Here is a 21,669-nt window from a genome sequence, read left to right on the forward strand (position 1 = left end):
TTTGGGTGTACTACTCCTTTAAGGGTGTTTTCACACTTGGTCCTTTTCAGTGGGCTGAGTGTGGTTTGCATGATTTTTGGCCCATATGTGAACACTCCTAACGATCTCAGACACCTTTAAAGTCAACCGAGCCGAGACCATCGCGGGAGGTTTATGGTTCGATCTCATCTTATGTTACGGTTTGCTAAAAACACGCAGTCTGAACACAAACCGCTCTGGGCTTGATTTATTCTGTTTGCAAATTCCAATGTAGTTTGGTCATCAGATGCCTCTGGAATCGGCTGATTCTTCTGATAAATCTCTACGAATTATTTATTCATTAAATACACTTGTTTATTGCAATTTCAACTGCTTTCGACCGTCTGCGCGCCTTGCCAGTTTAAAATGGTGTTACGAGTGCACACACCTGAAGCGCACGCACTTCACAGCTCGTGAAATAAACAGAATGAGCTGACTAGCACTGAGCTGGACTAGATCCAAAAAGCAACAGTCTGAACACATTGGGGTCTGAGACTACATTATTACTAAAGTGAACCAAAAAGGATCTGAGTCCTCTTTCAGGTACAGGGACAGTGTGACCGTAAAGAGAACCGGGTCCTTTTTCACTTGGTTCACTTTTTTGTTCACTTAATGGATTCTGAGTTCGGTTCATGTTGAAACTGTGAGGGTGTTTTCACACTTTGATCCTCTTTAAAAGAACGAAACTCAGACTCTTTAAAGTGGACCAAGAAGTGAACCAAGTAAAAAAGGACCCAGTTCTCTTTACGTTCACACTGTCCCTGTACCTGAAAGAGGACTCAGATCCTTTTTGGTTCACTTTAGTATGAATGTGGTCTCAGATTCCTTTGTGTTCATACTGCTGCTTTTTGGATCTAGTCCAGTTCAGTGTTTGATGGCTGACCCTATGCCTTCAACATTTGATATATTATATATATATACACTCCCACACACAGACATCCAACTTTGTAACTAACATTTATTTTGAATTGTTTTCCTTGATGTTTATTTTATTGCAGAAAGCAATAGTAACATCAGCATATAAAAAATAAACAATACAATAAAATAATAAAAGAAAGATGCAAATTAAATATATTGCTTTAAATGTTCCAGGTAAAGTATAGATATGCCTAAAAGCAGCATTCAAGTAAGAAATGGAATAATCAAATGAAAAAATGAAAAAATAAAACTGCATATTCTTCACTGTATTACTCCACTGATTCTATTATTAGGCTAATAATGCAGATGTTTACATTCACTTAAGACAAAACCACCTTTTTATGTGAAACTTAAACTGTGTTGTTGATGCTTTAAAATAAACGCAATAAGACGCTAAAGATTCTGTTTATTTCACGAGCTGTGACAGCTGGCTTCTGTGCGTGTGCTTCAGGTGTGTGTGCTCGTAACACTATCTTAAACTAGCAAGACGCGCAGCCGCCAGCCATGTCTCAGTTCGGAAATGGTTAAAAAATAAACAAGTGTATGTTGTGAACGAATAATTTGTAGAGATTTGTCAGAAGAATCAGCTACGGTGAACAACCGATTTGTACGGAGGCATCTGATGACCAAACTACATTGGAATTTGCGAACAGAAAAAAATCAAGTAAGCCCAGAGCGGTTTGTGTTCAGACTGCGTGTTTTTAGCAAACCGTAAAATAAGATGAGTTCGAACCGTACCCAGACCACCTCCCGCGATGGTCTCGGCTCGGTTGACTTTAAAGGGGTCTGAGAACGTTAGGAGTGCTCACATATGGGCCAAAAATCATGCGAACCACACTCAGACCCCTGAAAAGGACCAAGTGTGTAAACACCCTGAAATGTGATCATATTGGACACATAAATCAAGGGATTAAAAAACCCTAATCAAATCAATTATCCAGCAAATGTGATTATGCATTTATAGTTGTCATCGAGTTGCAGCTGTAAAAATGGTCGCATATTATTGTTTATCAACCTAAATTAAATTGTTCTAACTTGTTGTAATTATTGGTAAAGAAAACTTTAATTAAAAATAAAATTGATTAAAAATATAATAATTCATTTCTTTCTGACACATACAAATGTGTTGCTAACGCTCAAAATATTAGCAGTGCTGATCATTTTGTCTTTAAATCCAAGAAAAAAAGAACATTAATTGACCTATTTTAGGCTTTACAGCCATTAGCTCAAAAGCAAATAGTTCAGACTCTTTTTCATTTGGAAAACAAACATGGCTGAAGTGAGAGTTTGGTAATAACTCTTTTCCCGCCAGAGTATTATTTTTATTTTTATTATATATCATACACAAATATTTCATGGTTGTATGAATATGTAAATAGTGAATATATCAAAAGAAAACATTTTAATCTAGCTTCATTCTTTCTTTTTGTGGGTAAATTTCATCAAATAACATTTAGTAATTGCCCAATTTCACCCCATCCTTAATATCGCAATGCAAATCTTCAACAGGCCGGAGACAACAGAGCCTATCTCAGGCAGGTAGCATGTGCCCTGCTCAACACATTTGTGAGCTATTTCCCCTGTGACTTAAGTTACTGCGGTAGCCAAAGCCTTGTAATTAAAAGGTGGATTATGGTCACATGCAAACAGACAGTGGAGGCGTGACGAGACACATCCAATCCTGCTTACTCAGTTCGGTGATACAGCCTAAGTAGAGGTGAAAAGCGTTCAGATTCAAATATAGAAGAGACCAGGGACAGTTGTCACAGGGGAAGTTATCGAAATCTCTAAAAGGTTTTGAGTTAGACATCCAGCTGCACAAATGCTTGCTTTCTCTAGCACTGGTTTGGCATGTTGGTTTAAAACAATTTCCTTCAAACTAAAATTCCCAAATTCATCACGTTTGCTCATCATTGCGACAATTTATCCCTTACAGTACATAAATGTACCCTGAGAAAACTTATGGGACTAAAAAATGTGACAACCAACACATGGTCTAGCCATATTCAAATGTGATTCACAGAAATCGGTCATTACTCACAGTACAGAGAGTCTCAAACTCCTTGTCTGACACAAAAGATCCATCCAGACCGAAGAGGAAAATGGAGGCGTACGACAGCAGGCCACCCAGAATGATCAGGTTGTTCATATAGGGACTTGACATTTTGATCAATCTGCAGATGGAGGGAAGCACACATCCGACACATTAAATATTCACATTTCATTTATTATTAAGTACTGCAATTAAATGTTCACCTACACCCATAACTGTATCATATACTGTAAAAAAGGCCTTTTTTGGCATTATATATATATATATATATATATATATATATATATAAATGCTTCTCTCTCTCTCTCTCTCTCTCTCTCTCTCTCTCTATATATATATATATATATATGTGTGTGTGTGTGTGTGTGTGTGTGTGTGTGTGTGTGTGTATGTGTGTGTGTGCGCCTTCATTTGCCAATATTTTAAAAAATGCTAAATGATTTAAATGCAAAATGTCCCATTGCAATTTATATTATCAAAATAATAATTCAAAAACAAGATTTAAAGCATCTTCTGGAAATCAATAATACAAAGTATTTATGCACATCCAAAATCTGAATATATTTTAAAATGTAGTGTTTTCCTGTGACCACAAAGCTGAATTTTCAGCATCATTATTCCAGTCTTCAGTGTCACATGAACCTTCAGAAATCATACTAAAATGCTGATTGGTGGTCATAAAAAAAATATATATATATATATATATATATATATATATATATTCAAACATCTTAATCATAACTTCTTTTCTACAAAATCCTAAAATGAATTTCCACATGAAGCAAAAGATCCCAGATTTTCAGTGTGGTCTCAGACTTTTTTCTGTCATAGTCTCGCTCAGCCCTGACCTGTGGTTGCGGTTTTTGATGTTAAAGAAGAGGAAGGCTCCTGCCATGAGCATGCCCAGGATAGTGATGGTAGACAGGATGCTGTAGAGGGGGACGTTTATTTGCCGGCGCTGCAGACGAACAAACGTCCGATCCTTTGGCGGTTCAACACCTACGAGAGTCATGATGGTTCACAGTCAGTTACTCTGAGAACGCCACTTCAGAGAAAGCTTTCAACATTTCCTAGGAAGACGCTCCTGTGTAATTTAAATGACTAAGGTTTAAAATGCCACACATGTGACATACAGTATTAGCTCTATTTCTGCACAATGTTACATAATAATATCTGTGGATGGGTTTAAAAACGTTGATCGTGATGTAAGATGCTATTAGATCTTATCATAATGAGAAGTTGGAAGAAAGTCGAGCACATAAACCAAATGAGTCACAAAAATGAGTCAGGAGTTGTTTGCGTGACTTTGCATGAACAAAGCTGATATCTTGACAACCTTGGCGTTTTCATGCACAACTGTGAGGCTTAACAGCTATTAGTTCAAAAGCAAATGGTTTAGAAAACAAACTTGTTTGAAGTGAGCGTTTGGACATTTTTTCCCTCTTCACTCTTATTCCCGTCAGAGTATTATTTTTAGGTTGCCAGCCAGCCAGTATTTTTGATCATATCATACACAAATATTTCATGGCCCTCAGAATATTTTGTTATATGAATATGTAAAATGTGAATAAATCAAAACAAAGAACAATGCCTAAAATATTTTATTCTAGCTTCATTCAATCTTTTTGTGGCTAAGTTTCATTAAATAACATTTCAAACAGAAAGCTGTTTTTTGTCAAACACTTTGACCGGATCAGATTCAGAACGATGATCAAAACATAGATCCATCAACATGATTTAGAATTGATAACAGAATATAGATATAATTGATAATAGAATTTAGAATTTTTTCTCAGTAATGTTAGGCAGTTTTTGGGTCACAAATTCTTATTAATTATGACTTTTGCCTTAATAAACTCCTAATTACTTCTTTATAGTTAGTAAGGTAGTAGGTATTGGATAGCATTAAGGGATGTAAAATAAGGTCATGCAGAATAAGGCATTAATATGTGCTTTATAAGTACTAATAAACATCCAATATCCTACTGATATGCATGCTAATAACCAACTGGACCCACTTCATATTAGGTGGCTTTAAAGGTGCACTATGTAGTGTTTTTGCAGTAAAATATCCAAAACCACTAAGCCAGTGTAATATATTTTGTTCAGTTGAGTACTTACAATATCCCAAATGTTTTCAATTATTTGTAAATTGTGAGAAAATTGCTATTTTAACTAAGGACCGTGACGTTTCAGCATAGCGTTTGAGCGAGTCGCCTGTCAAACGCGTCATATCGGCGTTACCCTCGGTTTTATTCTGCAGAAGCGCTTTTCTCTTAGCAGTGTGAACATGTCACAGCAGCGCAGAGCGAATGCACAGGGGAACGTCATAACATCATTTTAAACACACATTAAAGCTACACTGTGTGATATTTTCCCCCATCTAGCGGTGAAAAGGTATATGACCATCCAGTGAATATTAGTTTCTGTTCCTCTCAATTCTGATTTAGTTTTAACTCCTACGGTGGCCAATTGGGTCCAAGATTAACACGGCAATCCCCCTCTTCACTTTCCACACGGTGCCATCAGTGTTAAAACATGAAAGGCGAAGCTTGAATTTATGGGTATGTCCCTCTTTGGCTAATGTACTTTCAAGATGGAGGGGCAACATGGCGACCAGCATTCGAACTCACCCGTATGTATTTTCAATGACATATAAACTTCCGAGAATACTTTATTACTTGAAAGAAGTAAATATACATTAATGAGCACATCTATTTTTGAAGCGTTTTAGCTAAGAATAAACAAAAAAAGTTACACAGTGTAGCTTTCAAACAGAGCTGCTTTACCTTATAATCATGACCGGAAAAAGCGGAAGTGCGCGCGGCCAGCGACTGTGTCCCATCCCGTCATAATAAAAGTCCCGGTACTCGCGAGCCGTGTGTTTGTATAACAATCACTCCAGCGGTCGTGCTCAGCTCTACAACACTCGGTCCTGCTCTGCTTTAAACTACAGTAATGTTAATAACCGCATCCATCAACATGATTTCTGCCCGAGTCCTATTTTCCACCGGGTGTAAGGTGAAGATGTCCCAAGATACTGCGCTCACACTTGGCATCATCAAACTACACCTTTGTTTAGAATAGGCGCCCTCCAGTGGACAGAAAGTTGCATAGTGCACCTTTAACTACTATGTACTAAATGTAATAATTTGATACAATGCACTTATTGTGTACATACATGTTTTTACATTGTACTTACATTTTAAAAAATACCTGCATGTAATTACAGCTCTAATTCATTTCTGTAGTTACATTTATAATGACACTTCCCTTAGACCTAACCCTAACCTTAAACTTACCCATGCCACCACACCTGTCCCTAACTTTACCCATATCCACCTCAATATCACCAAGTGTGATATTGCAATGCAATATGAACACAATAAGTATGTTGCACTTATTTGTTTATGTAAGTACATAGAAGTTAAGGTCACCTAATATAAAGTGGGACGAAGCAACTAGTTAATAGTGACAATTGGACTGTAAACTAAAGTGTTACCCAATTTTTTAGTCATATGCTGTAGCATGTTTGGCGATCACATTAGCTTGCTTGTGCGAAAACAACTTCTATCCGCTCCTGGTTTATGCAGATCTTTTTCTTTTGCTTGTTTTTGGATCTGGAGATGCTGTACTATTTCAGAAGATCTGTAACAGCGGCCCTACCCTATAACAGTAAAAAAAACACGGTTTGCTGGAATAACTGTATATTATGTATGGGGAAGCATTTGATGGAATCATAAATGATGGAAAATCTCATCAATGGCAAGGAAAGAGTTCAGTATGTTTCTTTCAGATTCCCTCTTAACAAGTTCTCCCAGTCCATCACTGTGTTCCTCAGAGGCAGTTTGAAAAAATAAACATCCAGGGAATAAGAAAAAACAAAACAAAAACAAAGAATGTCAATGTGGGCAAACAGAAAAATAACTGTTGAATTATTCAGATCACCACACACGGAACAGTGAGTACACAACATTGGCAGGCATGTGAACCTTCTGTCTCTCTCTCACTCAAACGCTGACCCGCAAACACACTCAAACGGGGCTTTTCCTACCTTGGAACCTGATGGTGTTGTTGATAAGGTCCAGTACATCTGCAATGGCGTTGTACTCGCCCACCTTCACCTCTTGACCCTCTGTGAAAGACAGCAAGAACAAGAGGATGGCGGCGATAAGAGCATTGTGTTCAAAGTCGGCGGCCCCCAGAGAGAAACAAGACAATAGTCAGTAAATTTAGTTTCCGTGCACTCCACTGCAGAACCTGCCCAACATATTGTTCCAAAATGCTCAGGCTGATGTTGACCTGAAAAATATGTAAATTGCAACCTCATGCATTTGCACATCAATTAAAAGGCACCTGATTAGACAGTCTGCAAAAACAATGATTTGAAACATTGATCTCATCATGAATAACTCAGAAAGCATAGCTTTTCTAACAAGGACGCAATGTGAATATTTATACACTTTTTGCTTTGACAAAAATGCACTTTAAAGGTGCTGTAAGCGATTTCCGGTAAACGATGTTGAAAGTTGAAATCACCAAAACAAACACACCCCTACCCAAAAGCATGGCGGACTCTGCTGTGCCTGCTGCCCGAGGGTATTATGTCACCAATAAGTGAAAGCAATTTGTATGACTATGATAATTCAGGTCAAATGTCTAATTGTTAATTAGCTCCTCTACTGCTGGCAAAGTCCCCCCTTTCATCCCAAAAAACAAACACTGTTTTTGTGAACAGCTCCCTACATAACACAATAGTCTAGGTAACAAATGTATAAAAAATGTGACAAGATTAAGGGGTTATAGCGAAAGGAGATAAAATAAAAGGAGAATCAAAAGAAAAAAAACATATCTTAGCAGTATGTAATCTCACTTTTTCCAATGCTTAAAATGGGCAGTGGAGAAGCTTTAGATGTTCCAGGCTAATAATAATAATAATAATATTAATAATAATAATAATGCAATTTAAAAAACACACAGTATATATTAAGGCAACAGAACGTCTGTCTTGCGCACTGAACTCTCTCTCACCTCCCCCCATCATGAGTGGAAATGGCCCATTCTGCTGATTGGCTACAACTGTGTTTTGGTGCTCAGTCTGATCAAAAATTGCTTACTGCACCTTTAAATTTAGCCTTGTGGTAGCCTGTATTACTCTAAATGAAATTCCACAATATAGTAAAAAAAGAAAAGCTGCATTTATTTGATCAAAAATTCAGTAAAAACATTAAGTGAAAATTACATTAAAATTAGAGTGAAATATTATTACACCAGTTTTCTATTTGATATAATATTTTAACAAGCATATAATCCCTGTGACTAGTCTTCCTGTCCCATGATCCTTCAGAAATCATTCTAGTATACTGTATTTCTTCTTTTTATTGGGGGGCTGTCTTGTATATTTATCATCCTAATGCATCTTTTTCATTTTGTCTTTGTTATTGCTAACTGAACTAGGTATTAGAGATTAAAGCAGATGGTTGGTTAGGAACAACTTTTGTATCCAAAGATGCAATAAAATAAAGCTTAGTGTCAATAAATCCCCAGCAGAACAAGACTTACTCTCAGAAGTCAAATATAAGGCAAAGTCTATTCCAAAAGCCATCACAAAACTCAATATTTCTCCCTGGTGTGCACTTCAACGCTACTTGTGTATTGATTGTCACACTTGCAGGAAAAAATGCATTCCTCCTTGAGATGAAAACTAACTTTTAATAAAAAAGAGAACATGGGAAATAAGATATTTATTATTTAGCCCTTGGAAGCCCCTTTCCTTACTTCTATTACTAAACATGTACTATAATTGTGAACTGAGACAAAAGCACACATCCTACTCAGTTCTATTCATCTGATGGTCTTAGGTTTTCACATATAACTGCTGTGGGTTCAACCAGTCCAAGCTTTAATGTGAAAAATTTAAACTACATTTAATGTTGAATTTAAACATGGTAGCCAACAAGATGAACTAGAACTGCTACAAATGGACCTCCTTCAATCTGACATTTGATTGAGTTTTGTGTGGTTTTGCTGTGTCAGGTGAATCATTGACTGTGAATAATCACGTGCTGTAAGAGCTCCATGTAGCAAACCTCATCATTCAGGTACTTATCTGATCAATGGGACACTACAAAGACCACAAGCATTTAAACTGATGGACAGCATTCAGTTATTAGTTAAATATCAATACGGGCAAGCCTTTTTTTTTAAAAAAGCATTGAGAAGGAAAAAGTTCGGCCAGAACACAACCTTTCAGGAGGTGAATGCCACTTAACTAGGTAAAGAAATGACTCTGAGTGTCCAGTCCAGATGGTTTGGTGTGTGGTGGCAGTAGGTGTGATATAGGAGCTGACAGACTGGGACTCTAAAGATGGATGGCAGGCTCAATTGAGGATCAGCACGTCTTTAAATATTCAGCCTGGGCTATCCTTCCTATCCTTTAACAGCGAGGGATGGAGGGAGGGAGGGAGGGAGGGAGAGAGAGAGAGAGAGAGAGAGAGAGAGAGAGAGAGAGAGAGAGAGAGAGAGAGAGAGAGAGAGAGAGAGAGAGAGAGAGAGAGAGAGAGAGAGAGAGAGAGAGAGAGAGAGAGAGAGAGAGAGAGAGAGAGAGAGAGAGAGAGAGAGAGAGAATAGGAGCAAACCACCTAAGTGTGACCTGCAAAAATCATATTCCTAACACATTTGTGGCTTATTTTCCAGTTCAAATATATTAAAAAAAATGTACAGTAAGATAAAATGCGTCTCAACAAATGTATCTTGTTTCAGGGATTTTGGTTTGGGGTTTTTGTCACTGGAAAAGAGACTAATTAAAAACTCGTTAAGAAGTCATTTTAGTGTGAATGATTTTAGTGACTAATAGAGAGACTGGCATAATGTATTTGTCAGTGAGTGAGTGACTTCTGTAAGTTAGTGAATTAAGTGAATCAGCGAATAAGCAAGAAGTGACAAGTAAGTGAGTGAATGAAAGAATGACTAAAGGCTGGAATACACTACACAATTTTTTTTTTTGTCAAATTTTGTTTTTGAAAATGTACAGTCTAGAATGTGTTGACACTAATTTCTGAAAGTCAGAGGCTGTCTGTAGATTTAAACAGTCTGAATTGTTACGTTGTGATATTGGGCACAGATTCATATTTTTTTAGCCTCATACAATGAATCCATCCAGTCGGAGGATATCAAACATGTTTGATATTTTGATCCGATTTTAAAAGACATTGTTTTAATTTGTCATGCGTCTTCCTGGCAATAAGGTTCATGTTTCTGCATGTACTGCACCGACTGACGGCAACAAACACTTTGTCTGGTTTTATCGGATCAGCGTAATACCTCCGTCAGTGTCTTTTGGTATTTGTCAGAGCTTGTGTTCATTGATAGAACCTGCTGAATTGATGCTTAGGGGTCGTGAGTGTCTGAGATGTGACTGTAATCGGGTGATTGTCTGTATTGGCTGGTGTCTGTCAGTGCAATGTGAATTGGCCTTTAGTTGTGAAAGTCTGGTAGTGTGTGTGGTAGTCATTCAGATCTGTTAGTTTAGTAAAAGTTGCATGCATTCCAATTTCCAGCATTAAAGCGGCACAATATGTAATATTTCGCAGCTAGAGGTCGCTTACTCAAAACAAAAGCATAGATTGATGACGCCTTGATTTTGCTGAGCTTTTATGCCGCAGACGACCATTTCTGCTTCTTCTGCTCATGCCTATGTGGGGTAGCGCAGCACTGTTTTATCATATTAGATACATTTGAGTGTGTTAAAAGTTATGTTATAATGCTACAATTCTATTATGTGTTTGCTCAACGGTTACTATAAGACACTTTTTGCACACTGCAGGTAGCTAGATCGATATTAGGCATGGTAAAACATGGTAATAATAAGACTAACTGTGTTGAGCTGTATAACAATCATTTGTTTTCTGTCGATGAATGTCTCCGAACAGTTGCTCACCTGTCTAATAAAACGGACAATATAATAAAGCATCTTTGGTGTTTTCATGGTTTCCACAAAATAACAAAATATTGATAGGCGAAGCACAGACTCAGTCCATGTCCTGCACTGTAAAAAAAAGGCAAATTTTGAACTTTTGCAGTAGAATCGACTTGGATGTTTAAGTTATTTCAACTTAAATTATGTTAAACTGACTTTAAAAAATGAGTTACATCTTGTATAACTAATAAAAACAAGTTTAACATTGCTCAACTTATTTTGATGAGTTATAACAATGTAAAAACATATGTTGTCATAACTTATTGAACATACATTTTTTACAGTGTGGGTAAAATTGCTTATTTCTCTGGATTTAAACATTCTTGGAAACATTTGGGATAATGTAAGTACACGTCAACAAAATATACAGTATAACATTGTATTAGTGTTTTTGGGATAAATTGATCCAAAAATCATACATATTGTGCCTGTAAGAGAATTAACGAGTCAGAAGGGAAGTCAGAATATATTTGTGATTAAATGAATATGTGAGTGAATGAACAAACAAATGCGTGAAAGAGAGTGAGTCAATACAGTGAATGAGAATGTGAGCGCATGAGTAAATGCATAAATTATTAGTTTGAGTGAGTGAGTTTGACTGAGTGAATATGAGTGTGAGTGAGCGAGCAATGAAGAGAGACAGAAAGCAGAGTAATATAGTTAGAAACCCAAAGAAAGAAGAAGCCCAAAGCAAGTGTGCGCTTTGAGGCGGAGTGAGTTGTGATTGTTCTTGGTACAGAAGAAGATGCTCTCTAGGGCGCTGCTGATAACAGCTTCTCCTCTCTTTTTTTCATTATTTATCCCTGACTGCCATTCACCTTCATATTGACAGACAGTTCAATCACCCCTCAGCCAAACAAGCCTCCGATCCTGCGGCCTGCTCACAAATGCGGTCTGAAGAGGTGATGTAACACACTATGGGAGGGATGCCTCTGTGCCGAAGCAGATAAGACTGAAGAGGGTGGGGAACGCTGGCCTGCGGCTGCCATTGGGGTGTGAGGGGGGAATCCCTGCTCCAAGATTAAATCCCACAAACCAGAGTTAATCTCCCTTGCCCTCAGGAAACACACACACACATACACACTGGATTAATCACATCAGAGGGCCAGGCAGGGGAATTCTCTGACCCCCATTAAACTACAGGACAGCACCAAAGCTGCCGCTGTGCACGCCGACTATCTACGTGATGTATGGCACAAGCACAGACTCAACGTCACACTGAGGTATGTGTCACAAATATTCTACGAAAAGACACTGGCATGGATTGAGATGATCATTTAAGTAGGAGAAAGATCAACATTGGTTGAAGGACCTGAATTTGATCCAGCATTTCCTATAAAATGGCTTGTTAACCATGAAAAATGTCCATCTAATGGACTTACCTTGAAACTGGGTGAATTTTATGGTTCCCATGCGTTCCCCGTTCCTGAACATCACCTGACCCTGCAAAAAAACACACAGCGAACAACCTTCACAAGAGCTGCTTATCACGTGTAAATGGACAGTTAGCAGAAGTCTTGATTGCACAGCTGAGATGATTAATACCACGGCACATAACCCAAGTTGGACAGATATATTTTACAAGGATCGATTTTCCATCTTGTTGCCATATCCTTCACTCTTGGCACAGCAACAAATTGGGAGTGTATAGCTTCAAGTCTGACACAGTGCTGGTTTTTTGGCCCATTTATTAGTTTAAAGATCTGTGAATTTATCAAGTTTTTGAGGCAAACATAATTAAAAGCAGCACTATTGATTTTTTTTTAAATTAAAGGACCACATGGAGGTCTGAGATGGTTGTCAGGTTAAGCCAGCCGAGGAGAACTGGGATGCTTTACTGGTTAATATCGTTAAAAGTAATATAATATATAAGTTGTCTGTCTGTCTGTCTGTCTGTCTGTCTATCTATCTATCTATCATGCATTATCCTTCTTGTGCCCTTGAGACATCATCACTGAAATAAGAGCATTATAAGAAACTTTGGATTATATGCACCTTCCAAAGGGGAAACAAATTAATATTAAGTATATAAACAATAAATCCCTTTACCAAGTTACAAAACAATCATTAACAGAAGAAGTAAAGCAAAAGTTTCCAGCAAAATCATGCATTCAAATTTAACGTGAAGCCTCATCAGACCTCGCAGGTTAATCATGGATATCTGATTAAAACGGAGATGAGTATATAGCATTTTCACACAAATAGCTTCATCCCTGGATCAAAATATTATCTAAGTTTCTCATTATGCCTTAAAAAGAAAAAATTGCAAATGCAGTTTGCTGTCTGTCTGGCCCCGGAACTGCCTAATGAGCCATTTAAAAGGATTTGGGATCACTCGGCCCAGTAAAATAACAGGTGAGAGGCATACTGCATTACCATGGCAATAATTAGAAGCCCATTAAAACCATGGGAGGCAACTCAGAAGTGATCATATCTCTAAAAATGGCTGTCTTTCAAGTGTAGAGCAGGCTCCGGTCCCAGAGCGATACGATTCTTTGTTTAGACACTCTGACGTGGGTGTGCTGGAAAATGCTCGTCTTCACAAAACACATTAAAGCTGCAATTCAGAGTTATGTGTGTAAACATATATATAATGTGAACTGCAGTACTCCCTGGCGAATGAAATTTACACTCTGAAACAAGACCTGTGTTTGACTGATATGCTGAGCAGGATGTCATTTTTGTGACATTGTGGAGACAATACAACAAGGAGAAACGATGGTCATATTTGGTTTTTCAAGACCATTATTTGTATTATTCGTTTTATAAAACTGAGTAAAAAAAGACATTTAGATGGTTACATGTAAGCCTGGATGCCAGCCAAACTCAGATCCGCCCACAACATTTGAGCTCAGGCGGTTCGGTCTGGACTTGATCCATAGAGGAGTAATTATGCCCAAACAGAATCTGTTCGGACCAATTAAATTGTCAGGGCGGGCTTTAGACGATGACGGACAGATGATGAACAGTAATGTAATCATGCACGTCATCAATAGGGCTTGGTTGAATTTGTTCTAATCCTAAACGGAGAGCTTGTTTGTATATGCATTCACCTTCACTATTTCTCTCAGAAATGATGATCGTGTTGGTAAGTACTCTGTGCATCCTTAAATAATTTTTTTTTTTTTACCAAACAAAGATCTTTTACACTCATCTCTTTCTTCTAACGTGACTTTTTCCAGCATGCGTGCAGACAGGGTTGCCAAGTTTTTACAACAAAACCTGCCAACTACTAGCCCAAAACAAGCCCAATTGCTATTCGGTGGTGGGGGTTCTCAGAAAAAAGCCGTTTGGGGGGTAAAATGTGTGCTGTTTCGGCAAGGTTGCCTGCAAAAATTTGCATTCCTCTGTCTATATATCACATAATTGAGGTCCCTTCAACCCGCGGACATGTGAAACAACTTGTGGGAAAACTTGGATTGGCAACACAGTGCAGTTGAACTCTGTTGACTTTTGACAACTAACGTTATGCGTCGCTCTGTTGCTCTGATTGGTTGTTGGTCTATCCAATTGATGTCTTTCCTGGTTCAGTTGAAACACGCCCCATAAGCACAGCCCAATGGAGCAGTTTCAGATTCATATTCTGACTAGAATTGAATATGACGACGTCAGGCTAGTTACATGTGGGTCAGAATTTATTTTTTGGGGTGAACTATCCCTTTAAGACTGAAAAGCTGTAATAGTAGTTGTAAGGTTTTTCTAAATCAATAAAGACTTTTCATCAGTTTTCAGTCTCTCTCAGTTTCTTTTTACTGGTTTCATAACATTAGAAAAGCTGAAAATAGATTGTGTTGCGCTGCAGGTGTGGGATGAAGGGTCAAACATGTTGATGGCACGTTTATCGGTGTGCGTGTGCGTGTGCGTGTGTTCGTGAGAGAGAGAGAGAGAGAGAGAGAGAGAGAGAGAGAGAGAGAGAGAGAGAGAGAGAGAGAGAGAGAGAGAGAGAGAGAGAGAGAGAGAGAGAGAGAGAGAGAGAGAGAGAGAGAGAGAGAGAGAGAGAGAGAGAGAGAGAGAGAGAGAGAAAGAGAGAGAGAGAAAGAGAGAGAGAGAGAGAGAAAGAGAGAGAGAAAGAGGTGTGGACAGGCCGGGCGCAGGGGGCCTTATGGAGATCACACAGGTGTGAAAGGCACCCTCAGGCCTGCAAAAGGGGGTTGAGGATGGATGTGATGAAGCAAATGATGATGTCGCTGTCGAACAGATCAAACAGCCACTTATAATAGCAGACTGCAGATAGTTTGGCCCATAAAATATTCCGCACACACACGCACACACACATTCAACCTTCTACTGACAATGCAATGACCATGCTTTAAGATTTCGTACATAAGGGCTTTGCAGCCACAGCCCACATCTGCAGAGCATCAATCTATAACCGATTTTCTTATATTATAAAACTTGAATAAGTTTTAGAAGACATGTTTCCAGTTCTAATTGAAATGTAAGCAGTTGTGCTGCTGTATTTTTCTGGAAATTGTCATTTAATTCCAGGACTCTTTGATGAATATAAAATTCAAAAGAACAGCATTTATTTGAAATAAAATTCTTTTGTAACATTATAAATGTCTTCACTGTCACTTTTGTTTACATCCATTTTGTATAAATTTAATGCGACCTGGCTCAAAGAAAGTATTAATTTCTTAATCACTGACTTCCAAATTTTGAACAGTATGTTTGCTTCTGGAATGTACCATCAATTGTGCTAACTTTCTCTTAACCAAATAAAAGCAGCACACCTTTACTCATCACTCAAAAGGATCCACGGAGACTTCTCTAAGATAATGTTTTCCTTCCTGAGGCATGCTGGCACGCAATCGATAGCTCTCCTCAGAGGACTCGAAGTCTGATGGAGAAGCTAGAACAGCCCGTTCTGTTGGACAAAGACCCAGCCGTCGGTAAGAGACAAACCTGATCCATGTGGGACCACTAAATCTGTTGTAGTCAGATTGCAATCTAGTTTTATGGGATTGTGTTCCAGAAGATTTTCTGCAATCATTCAGCTTTGATGGGAAGAAGTTTTAAATTAGAATCTAAGATCATAAATAATGCGTGGATGTCCATTTGATCAGCCACTAAAACATCACCTATAGATAGTAATGCATGATATTAAAGAGATCAGTTCACCCAATTTTTTTGGATCAAAACATTTCATCACTTACTCACCCTCACTTTATTCCAAACCTGTACGAGTTTCTTTCTTCTGTTGAACTTAAAATAATTTTGGTAACTAGACATATGACTTCTATAGTATTTTTTTTTTTACTACTATGGGAGTCAATGGCTATGGTCAACTGTTGGATTTAGGGGTGTCCATGGTTAACCGATTGACCGATTTACCGTTAAAAATTGTGTAACCGAGTGAAACATTTTGCTCGGTTAAGTGGCGTCAATGACGTGCCTTGAATTTAGTTGTAATATATGTTTGCACCCCTAGAGACCGCCAGAGGGCTCCCAGACATTTGTAATATCCACAAGAAGAAGTCATGACCAGCTTTCTAAGCGGGCAATGAAGCGGGCAAAGAAAGCGTGGGAGCACTTTAAAAATGAGAGTGACGAGGCAAAATACAAATATTGCAATGCAGTGCTTACCGCATTTTTCAGGCTATAAGTTGCTCCGGAGTATGAGTCGCATCAGTCAAAATATGCGTCATGAAGAGGAAAATAACATACGTCGCACTGGACTAAAAGTCGCATTAGGGCAGAAGCAGAGCGCGGGCCGCGCTCGCTGTGCATAACGGATCAGAAGAAAGTTTGAAGTGAGAAACTTGTGAATGACTAGCGAAAAGCAGACGTTACTTTAACTGTAATGAAGAAAACAAAAAAGCCAAGATGGCCAGAGCTGAAGGGACGAGACCACAGATGCTTGAACCCTCTGCCGGGAGAGGCTCAGCCGCGCGAGTCAAACGCTGTGTGAATCATTCTCGGCTGCATATTTTACTAACGTTACATACTCTCTGATTATGTAAAATTATGTAATTATGATGTGCATTTCTCTATATAGGCGCGTTCACTACGGAGATGGCGGTCGTCAAATTAATAAACTAAAAATAACCCTGACGCACACTATGGTTAACCGAGTATTAACCGCTAAGGGCCTCGGTTAACGGTTAATGAAAAACTTGAAAACGTGCAGCCCTAGTTGGATTACCAAAATTCTTCAAAATATCTTCTTTCTTGTGTTCAATAGAACACACTCAGCTTTGGAACAACATGAGGGTGAGTAAGTGATTTTTAAGTGAATTAACTGTCCCTTTAAAAGGTTGCTAATTATTAATAAAATTCGTAATCATAGTTTCAAATAGCTTGATCATTTACTATATAGCTAGCCATAGAATGCTGAACAGACATTAGCATAGCTACTTCAGGAATTGGAAAAAGCTGCGATAACTGTGCTTATTAAATGTGTGTCAAACAGCTAAAATGAATCACATCCATCTTTCCAGCCCTGAAGATTGCATTTTAAGGACTTTAAGTGAATGTTAAATGATGGCAAAAGTAATGTAAGTGTAAAAATAGAGGATATGAACAATTAAATATACAATACCGGCTGATGCCAACAAATTAATTCTCTTATGTCGGCCAAATAGACATTATGGTGCCGATGTATTGTGCATCCCTATCTAAAATGAGGTAGAAAGACAGAATGCTCTTGTTTGCCTTTTCTGCTCATATCTCCACTGGTCTTCCAGCAGTATTTTCTTTTTTATGTGTGTTGTTTGTTTTTCCTTCCTCTCCATTAAGCTTCTGCGCCGAGGTCTCGCGGCACATGCATTGTTTGTTAGCAGCCTGGGCCAACATAAAACATACTCTGCTACACATGAGGGATAACTGCTGGATAAAAGCTGAAGATGGAGGGCTGGAGGACATACCGTACTAAAACCCAAAATGCCCATTAACCCCTATTCATTTCCCAAACCAACAGCATTTACTGCAATATCAAAACTCCTTCCGTTTTTTTCGAGAGACAGGTCGGTTCAGCTTCAGCACGTGTCTTTAAATTTGCTGACTTGCCTTCTTTTTGCGCTCTGTGATTCTCTCTTTTGGCAGCCTGCAGCAGTGTGTTCTCATAAACAAACACACATTCAGTGATGTCTGCAGACAGGACACTCCCTGCATACCAAATATCTCCCTACCTCTTATCTGGTTCTCATTCTGTCAGCGGCATCGCATGTTCAGCATTACTAGCCTCTAATCCCAAGTTGCAGTCTTAAATGTTTGCCCTCCCCTCAGCCTCTCACAGGCAGTTTGCAGCAATAAAAATAGGCCTATATCTCTTTTGACTTGGTGATCACAAAATGGCCTATACAACGAAATGACGGCTCAATATAAAATGACATGACTAAATCGTGGGACGTATTACAGAATAGTAAAGAGGCCAACCAAACACTGCACTTGGACCCAAGAAGCTGTAGATCATTTTGTTAACACGAAACGTACCGTCACTCCAAAGAAGTTGGTTTCGTTCATCACGTCCAGGACCATCTTGCCCACCTCTCGGTCATCCACCGTGAAGTTGTGGTACATGTCATGCCTCTCCTTGTGTCTGAGGAGCTCCATGACACGCGTGAGGGTCTTCGCAATTACCCAGATGCCGTCGTAGGCAAAGCCGTGGAACTTGCTGGCCTCCACTCCTTTCTGCTCTCGCTCCCGGTTGTACTCCCTCGCATACTCCTGCGGCGTCTGAAGACAGAAAGGTAAAGCAGCACTGCTTCAAAACTTGTCTGATTCACAAATAAGGATGCCCACGATGATAAAAAAGGAGAAATATTTTTTTAAAAACTGTACCAGGTAGTTAGAAACCTAATATTTGAGTCCACGTGAGTTAAAATTTATTTTTTTAAACCATTAATACTCTTCAAAAAGTGTCAATTGGTGTAACAATCAAGTAAAAGTCTCTTATGCTCACAAAGGTGGCATTTATTTGATGAATATACAGTCAAAGCAGTAATATGGTGAAATATTATTTAGAATTTGAAATAACTGTTTTCTATTTTAATATATTTAAAAATGTAATGTATTCCTGTGATGGCAACGCTGAATTTACTCCATTCTTCAGTGTTACTTGATCCTTCAGAAATTATACTCAAATTATGCTGATTTAATAATAATAATAATAATTTGTTATATTTATATAGGGCTTTTTCTGGGTCCTCAAAGCGCTTTACATATAGAAAGGGAACTCTCCTCAACCACCACCAATGTGCAGCATCCACCTGGATAATGCTACAGCAGCCATATTGCGCCAGAACGCTCAGCACACACCAGCTGATTGTTGGAGAGGAGACAGAGTGATTAAGCCAATCAGGAGTGGCAGATGATTAGGAGGCCATGATGGACAGAGGCCAATAGGCAAATTTAGCCAGGATTTATTTCTTAAATATTTCTTAAAACTATCAATGTTAAAAACTTTTGAAACTTTCAAAGTTAATTTATTTTAAATCGATTTTTTTTTGTAACACTGTTTAAATTTAATTACAAATTTAATAAAAGCAATGTAATTAAAAATATATCTCTTTGCATCTTTAATAACCATGAATTTTTCGCAACAATATTTTCTGATATATATGTATTTGACGTATAAGAAGATCAAGAATACCAACAACTGATCAAGAAAAACATCATAAACCAGCCTTGACATGCTGGTCTAAGCTGCTCATTTCAATAGGACAAATTGAGGAAAGTTTTTATCGAGAAATATTAAAACAGAACTTTCAATGATGTCAAATGTCATTCATAACTTGTGAGATCCCACTGCATTGCAGACACTCACTCTTCCTGATATTCCTTTTATCTGTTTGGCACTGAGGGGCTCAAAGTCTACGCTGATATAGCCCTCCATTGCTGTCAGCAGCTTCTTAGTGGTGCAGTTTGTGGAGTTTGCCTGCTCCCACCAGTTCCCCTGATACCATCCTGGGATGATCCACTGGTATTTACTTCCATACATGTTCAGGTTATAAGCCTGGAGCACACACACACACACACACACACAAGATCAGGGACTCAACAGTCATCTCATTTCAAACAAAAAAAGAACTGTTAAGCAAGCTGCATTGTTACTGTATGCTGACACAGTTAAACTTTTCTGTGGAAAATGTACTGCTATATTAAATAAATGTACAGATTTCACCTATCCAAAAGGCCCTTTGCAGTAAGCCTGAGGCTGGCGGTGCACGTTATGGTGACTAGGTTTGGCTAACTTACACAGCAGAACACCTTAGCGGCCAAATTCTCATCAAACTGACCGATGATGATCCGAACATCATTATCCTGCAGAGATGGGACAGAGAACAGAATAAATAAGGGTAGTTAAAGGGTTAGTCCACCCAAAAATACATACTGTAAATTTCACCATTAGATCTGTTATATTCAAATCTTATTATTATTTAGCTGTTAAAGGGTTAGTTGAAATTTCCATCATTAATTACTCATCCTCATGTCGTTCCAAACCCGTGAGACACTTCGTTAATCATCAGAACACAAATGAAGATATTCTTAATGAAATCTGAAAGCTTTCTGTCCCCCTATAGATCCATGTGACTTCATTGGTTCAACCTCAGTGTTATGAAGTGATACGTTTCTGGGCCTTGACAGTGGTTATGGCATTACTGTCTATGAAGCATCAGAAAGCTCTCAGATTTCATCAAAAAGATCTTAATTTGTGTTCAGAAGATGAACGAAAGTCTTACGGGCTTGGAGCGAACAAACAAACAGATGGCAAATACATTTGGAGAATAAATTGTACATTTTGCATTCAAGGAAAAGTGTCCCAGACACTGGCTAAAAAGTGTATGGAAATAACCAAATTTCAAATCCAGCTTGGTAAAATTCCCAGTATCCATCTCTTCCATATTGTTTTTGTCTGTTTTTTAACTGTCTAATAAAATGCCCAAATGCTTAACAAATAAAAGCAAGCAGGCTTCTCGTGAGTTAAAAAAAATCCAAAAACACTGTTAAGGTGTGTAGCTTTCCTAGGTTAGACATAAAGACCGAATGTATTAAAGCACAATAGTATAAGTGATATAAATTGCTTCATATCCAGAAGGAGAGATAGAGATCTGTATCTATAAACAGCATTCGTGGTGTATGATTGATTCTGTAAATAATTCAGCATTGTGTTTCTATCTCGTCCAGTTGTGCATCATGAAGATCAATCCATCACTAGAGCAGAATCTCTATGCAAAGGACCACTGAGACCATGAAGCCAAGACTGAATTCATAAAAATGGCATCCACCTGTCATGTGCTAAAGGCTATGCTGATACTTCAATATATAAACCTGCATATTCTTGAGTTTATTAAGTATCTTTTTTCTCAATCTGTGCATCAGAATCTAATAAAATCCCTCTCTACCTTCTTAATTGCCCTTGATTTTAGCAAATGCCAATGAAAATTTCAGGTGGAAGTCAGACAGCCTTGTCTGAGGGTTGCCGCGGCCCCATCCATCAAAAGATGCGTCACAGATGCCAGGATATTGAAATGCCCACCAGCGACTTTAAGAAATCACCTCTGAATCTATTTTTTAGCTTTTTCCTCTTGGGATGTTATTTTCAAGCAGGAGGCTACAGGAAGAGCATTTAACATGCACAACTAATGAGCTGCTCAAGATGAAAACTATCATGTTAAAGCAGAAGAGAAAATAATGACTCCGGTGGGTGGGCTAGTGACAGCTCTGAAAAAAGTAGCGTTTACAGGTAAGATCACAGCGG

The 21,669-nt window shown here is 38.3% G+C and overlaps 1 protein-coding gene across 1 annotated transcript in view; it reads right to left on the reverse strand.

Moving 5' to 3' along the window:
• The window catches only part of gabbr2 (gamma-aminobutyric acid (GABA) B receptor, 2), a 256,879-nt gene that overhangs the window by 67,490 nt on the left and 167,720 nt on the right, over positions 1-21,669 (reverse strand). Inside the window, exons 5-11 of the mRNA XM_067424828.1 lie at positions 20,166-20,231; positions 19,735-19,923; positions 18,402-18,644; positions 12,350-12,410; positions 7,044-7,124; positions 3,838-3,988; positions 2,978-3,110 (exon numbers count right to left, since the gene is read on the reverse strand). Of these exons, the coding sequence (XP_067280929.1) occupies positions 2,978-3,110; positions 3,838-3,988; positions 7,044-7,124; positions 12,350-12,410; positions 18,402-18,644; positions 19,735-19,923; positions 20,166-20,231 (924 nt within the window). The remainder of the gene's footprint in view (positions 1-2,977; positions 3,111-3,837; positions 3,989-7,043; positions 7,125-12,349; positions 12,411-18,401; positions 18,645-19,734; positions 19,924-20,165; positions 20,232-21,669) is intronic.

This window comes from Pseudorasbora parva, chromosome 19 (genome assembly GCF_024679245.1).
Source record: "Pseudorasbora parva isolate DD20220531a chromosome 19, ASM2467924v1, whole genome shotgun sequence".
Lineage (NCBI taxonomy): Eukaryota > Metazoa > Chordata > Actinopteri > Cypriniformes > Gobionidae > Pseudorasbora > Pseudorasbora parva.